At 35.1% G+C, this 6,022-nt stretch overlaps 1 protein-coding gene across 1 annotated transcript; it reads right to left on the bottom strand.

The window, feature by feature from the left end:
- Window positions 1-1,383: 1,383 nt before the first annotated feature.
- On the bottom strand, window positions 1,384-5,553 carry LOC6566270 (protein halfway). Its single transcript, XM_032738756.1, has 4 exons — window positions 5,258-5,553; window positions 3,297-4,231; window positions 2,725-3,235; window positions 1,384-2,644 (listed from the first exon to the last, which is right to left on the bottom strand). The coding sequence occupies exons 1-4, from the start codon at window positions 5,273-5,275 to the stop codon at window positions 2,252-2,254; spliced, it is 1,857 nt and encodes a 618-aa protein (XP_032594647.1). The 5' UTR covers window positions 5,276-5,553; the 3' UTR covers window positions 1,384-2,251.
- Between the last annotated feature and the right edge of the window lie 469 nt (window positions 5,554-6,022).

The following is a 6,022-nucleotide window of genomic DNA, read 5'->3' as shown; positions in this document are numbered from 1 at the left end:
GGGACGTGAGACTGATAGTTCTATATATCTAGGATCATCAAAAAGTAAAAATTAAAAACAAAAAAAATAATAATCAATAAGTATTTCTTAGAAAAATAAACTAGCTAATTTTATTCTTGACGCGGTGTACTCTTTCCAAAAATTAGTTAATATATTAAATTGAAAGCTCCTTGGGTGTCATAAATAATCTTTATTTAATATCCTCAATGCATTTATGTTGATATTGGTATATGCACAAAAGCATGTTTTATAATCCGTTTAATTTTTGGGAAGAGTAATTTTCTTCGGAATACCGAAAATATATGTTGTTGCTCTTATACCGTACTTACACCCATTAAATGGGTACATTTATTCATTTTATACGAATGTGTATCATATTCGAGCCATGTCGGTCCGCCCATTTATGTGTTGTGCTGGAGAGCGGTGGAAGGCTCTTTAATTCAAGTTTAGCTTCACCTAGTTGAGCATTTGAAACCGTTATTTTAAATATGATGCTAATTACAAAAATAGGTGCACCAATTCTTTTTAATTTGTATATACTACTTTTATCCTTCAATCCTTTTTAGCCGAAATACGTTCAATATATTTAATTGCATAGTATTTCATAGTTGCCAATTTTTAAATGCATATATATATTTATATAAATATATATACATATTTATAGATTTGTACATGTTTTTTTTTTAGCAATTGAATATGCTTTTAATTTATTAAAAAGGGCATTGAGGCATGTACCATGAATTATACGTGCACTGACATATGTACATACATACTAACATACATATGTATATGAACAAATTAAAATTATACATTAAACGTATTCATCACGTACTATAAGGGTATTAAATGTATATATATATATATTTATATTTATAAATATATATATATATATATACAATTAAACATTTGCTGCACTTATACTAGTTTTTTATGTACATTTAAAATGCATTTCCCAGATTTTTCGACGCAATTTTACGTACTTATGCCTTTATATGTATTTAAGGACTAACTATCCCTCAATTGATGTAGTTCACTGGCCATGCCTGCCAATGATCAAATTCGTTGCGTATTTTGTATAAAGTGGTTATATGTATATTTTTCAATTCATAATTACAGTAAATAATAATATAACAGGCATAAGCTCGTCGATTTTGACGTATTAAGAAATTCCAAAATCTTTTCACTGTTAAAAAATAAAAAAAGGAAGCTGCAATTGATCTTGCAAGTCTCAAAATATATGAATGAATACATTTTGAGTATTGTCAGTTATTACTAAAGACAACACAACACAATATGAAAAGCCACTTGAATTTAAGTTCACAACCAACTTTAGCGATTTTAGAAAAGCTACGCTCAAATTAATTATTAACATTGATATACATATTTACAATAATGGAAGCACAATAATTTTTATTTGTTTTTCACATTTGGTCGCATATATGTATAGCATACATAAATAATGTCACGCAACGAATATAAAACCTAATTGAATTGATTACAGCGATAAGAGTACGGAACAACATATGTGAAAGTATTTAAATACTATAAAGCAGCAAAAATAATAATAACAATAATAAAACTTATTAAACACATTTAAAAATATATAGTTGTAATACAAACACTACAAAATTAATGGTATTGGATGTATGTATATGTATGTATACGTTAATGTTCTTATGAGGCACACTCATTTACACACACACACACAACTACATGGCATATAGTAGGTATTAAAATGGTTCAATGATTCAAACGGTATAACAAAAAAAAAAAAACAAACAAAAAAAAAACAAATGAAAATCATCAAACATAGATGTTTATATAAAAATTCGCAATTTTTTTTCTTAAACTATTATAATACATATTTAAATTGCAAGAAACCACAACAATAAATATCATACGCAACGTGGAAAGCAATATTTCCATTGATTCCCATAGTGTTTTAAAGGCGTACTTACAATAGAAAGTGAGGCCTGCGAAACCTTGCTAATTGACTAAGACTGCAAAATATAGGAATCTTTTTAACTGCTCTTTATATATATATATATATATAACACATATTGTACGAGTACATTCCACATACATAATGCACATAAAATGCATGTACATCAAATTTAAGTAATAATAGTTTATAGGAGCCATTTAAAATGTATGGTATGTATATAAAGAAGGCACATTGAAATTTATATCCGTTTGTATCTGTCATGGTCAAGTGTCAATCAGATATATGATATGTTCTCGCAAATTATCTCTATGATTCGCAGAGCCAATCGCACGGCAGCTTTGGCATTTTACTTGCTGGCCATGGCAGATAACCCGCTGTCTTGAATACCCAATAGTCGTACGAAACCTTTGTGATCAGTGCTAGTAACAGAATAATCTCAGCTGCAATCAAATAGTATATGTAGTCCGTCCAGTCCGGCGGTGATTGACATAGCTTGGCCTCCTGCAGCTCAATGACACTCTGCGGTAAATTACGGCATCGTATGTCCATATAGTCTGGTATATCCGTACTGCGCTCCTTGAGCCAGTTCTGCAGCGTTTTGGCCGAATTGCAGTCACATTGCAGTCTATTTTCAGCTAGATAAATTCGACGCCCAATGCCCGTATCCATTAGAGCGTTGTTCAAAAAATATTCGGGAATCTAAAAGAAATGAAATTTGACAATAACAATAATTTGACAGGTGTACAACCAAAAATGTATCGCTTAAATGGTATGCTCACCTTACTCAGAGAATTGTTGCGCATGTAGAGGCGTTGAAATTGCTCAATGAACTTAGTACCCTCGAATTCGTAAATTGAAGATATATGATTGTTATCAGCGATAAGTTTTACAATATTGTAATAAGTTGGATTTGTGTGGAAGTGATCGCCCAATGTACTTATTTTATTGTTGCTTATGTTCAGCGTGAACGTATTGTCCGGCAATTGAGATGGCAGCTCAACTAGGCCGAGGTTCGAACAATCAACGTTGCATACAGTCCTTGACTGATCGCCCTGTATTATCATAATGCTGTATATATTACATGAACAGTTGCCATAATTTGGTATGCTCGGACATTTAGTGCCGCATTTTCGAATGCTCTTCAGCTGTTTAACGGACACATAATCCGTGGAGTTGAACCACTTGTGAGTGGCGTTATACAAACAGAAAGAGTTCGCCGGGCTCACAAAGTAAATCGAGTCAATATAGATAATCTCGTTCAGCGGCTCACAGAGCATACGCATGTTGCCACTAAAATAATACAAATATATGAGATATATAAATGAATGTATATATATTGATGCAAACTCACGTTATGTCTAAGGCAATTTTGCTGTACTGGTTGCAGTTAGGTACCCGCGACAGCAGATTTTTTGACATGTTAAAAAACTCCAGGTGCGGCACATCCTTGAACACACGTGGTCCGATCTCCGAGATGTTGTTATTCGATATGTTGAAACACTTGAGCGGCGAGTGACGGGGAAATAAGTTTGTTAGCTGCGTAATGTTACCATCCGTGACAGCGAGAGACTGCAGTGATCGATATATTGGATTGGAGAGATCCATGGCATGGACGGTGAGGTTGCGCACATGCAGGTTTGTCCACTTGGCCGTGTTGTTGCAGCTTGAAATCATTGAAATGTGCGTGATGTTGCAGCAGTACCAGGAGTTCACACGCGTCGGATGCTCCCGGCACTGGCAGCTGTTTGAGTCGCGCTCTCGTGCTATCTGCAACAATTGGCTGCCATTTCGAGCGCTATTCGCCGTCACATTGTCGGCAGGGTTACTTGCAGCTGCCACATGGGCTTGGGCATCCTCGGCCTCTACGTGGACACCAGAATTTGACGACAATTCCGTGCGATCCAATACACTCAGTTCGTCGCTGGTGGCGTTGTACTGGCGCCAGTTCAAGCACAGCTCCTCCTCCGCATAGAAACAGTTTTTCAGATAGTCGGGCATGGTCTCGGAAGAATCAGTCGATGACGGCGCGGCAGATGTTGTACTGGACACCGGCGTTATAGCCGGAACAGATGGTTCCGCTCTTTCTCCGTCGCTGCGTCTCTCAACGCTCTGGTGGAGCTTTGCATCTGGTGCCGATGGCGTGGAGCTGACAATGGCCACCTCCATCGCCTGTGTGGCCAACAAAGAGGTCGCCTCCGACGATGTGGCTGGCAAGGCCAGGGTCGGGTTTGTGGGTGGCTGCTCTGCTCGCGCGCATGCGTGAGCCAGAAGTAGCAATAAAAACAACTGCAAAGGCATAAGAAAAATATTTAGCTTCTCGTTCTGATAGCAACAAGAAAAAACACCAAGTTGTACAAGTTAAAAAAAATCGTCCTAAATTTTAGAAAATTGGCATACTTTTGGCGCCAATGGTTGGTGTCACCATATAATTCAGAGAGTAAATTTCTATCTATTTTTCTAAAAATTAAGATTTGCATTTAATATATTTAGAATTATTTCTAAAAACAAAAAATTTAATTTTAAGGTACTTTTTTCTGAGTGTAAGCACGCAATATTTACACTCTGCGGATGCGCTCAGCATGTTCTGTTTACACAATTAATAACCGCGCCTGTAATTCGATAAGGGCAAGGCTTCGCCTGCGGTTGCGGTAATTAAGCTAAGTGTTGGTTAGTGCCGTTCCTTAACGGCCAATAAAAGCCCAAGTAACTAGCCAGCCACCCAACGAAGCGGTCATATTTACAGATGGTAATTAAATATGTATGACACATACATCAACAAGTCAATCGATGTTGAATACATATATAATCTATTAAGGAGTAACATAGTACTTTGTATATTATTCAATTTAGCATTCTATTTATTTTATTTTTTATAGTCTTATATGTACATATGTTATAATGAACATATTTGCTATAAAAACTCGAAGTGAACTATTCTTCCATGTTAATTATTTATTTTTATGGCTAAGCAGTGAGAGATTTGATAATACGATTATTATTGTTTAGCAGATAATCACAGCAATCATTCGCTTAATGTCGTTTTACGCACATTCATCTCTGCTTGTATAGTTTTATGGGTATATTTTGTCGAACATTGGCACACATTTGCATATACATATATAGCATTTCTACACGATCGGCACATCGAACATATACAAGCACATTTGTATATGTACACACTACATATGTGTATATTTATAGCAGTGCAATAAAATTATTTAAAAACATTTAATATGCACGTCGAATTAAACACACGTACATACAAATTTTTGTATATATATGTGTGTATGTGCGTATGCGCATCTGACTTACATCTGTGCAGCCAATCATTGCATCTGATGGAACGCGGGTGCAACAAGTGCGACTTGGTAAATCAACGATTGTAATTTTAAAGACACAAGGCGATCACATTTTGTAAAAGTTCGAATATTTAAACTGACTGCGCATGCAAATAATACGGCACAAAAGAATAAACTTCAATCATTATAAATTATATTGTAGATAACAAAGAGCTGATATTAGTATACTGTGGTAAATAATTTAACAAAAAAAATTCTATAAAAACAAGAAATATCAAATGTTATCGACAAGAACGCGCACGCAACAGTGTTTCTAAGGCGCTGCCAGCTTGTAGCAAAGGTCTGTTTTCAGACCAACAAAAGGTTATCGATAATTTAAAATCGATATAAAAAACGCTGTAAAACCGATAGAAAAATTGTTCACAGCGGAATTTTGACTGTCGGTTTTGAGACAGCAAACTGAAATCCACACTGTTAACTCACTGCTAATCTGTGTTGATTTTGAAACAGCTGTTCGAGTTTTGCCCGCTTCTCTCACCCACTTCATCAACCTTTTCAAATGAGTTGCGTGCGACAAGTGCAACACTTTAATTTATTTATTTAGTATTAATATAAATATAATTATTAATATAAAATAATTTATTAATACAATTATTCTGTATGTCGCATGCTCTAGTGCATATCTCAATTAAAAAAAAAAAGAATAAGTCCGTCCGATAAAAGGCCAAAGTTATAACACTGCACACATCAGACATTGTATATCGATATGATCATTTAA

This window comes from Drosophila grimshawi, unplaced genomic scaffold (genome assembly GCF_018153295.1).
Source record: "Drosophila grimshawi isolate 15287-2541.00 unplaced genomic scaffold, ASM1815329v1 contig_848, whole genome shotgun sequence".
Lineage (NCBI taxonomy): Eukaryota > Metazoa > Arthropoda > Insecta > Diptera > Drosophilidae > Drosophila > Drosophila grimshawi.
This window is presented reverse-complemented; position numbering and strand designations above follow the sequence as displayed.

Bases quoted from the DNA above. Each gene is read 5' to 3' on its own strand.
- LOC6566270 (XM_032738756.1), bottom strand. The intron at 3,236-3,296 runs GTGAGTTTGCAT...GTATTATTTTAG, and splicing joins AAAATTGCCTTAGACATAAC to TGGCAACATGCGTATGCTCT. The intron at 2,645-2,724 runs GTGAGCATACCA...CATTTCTTTTAG, and splicing joins GCAACAATTCTCTGAGTAAG to ATTCCCGAATATTTTTTGAA.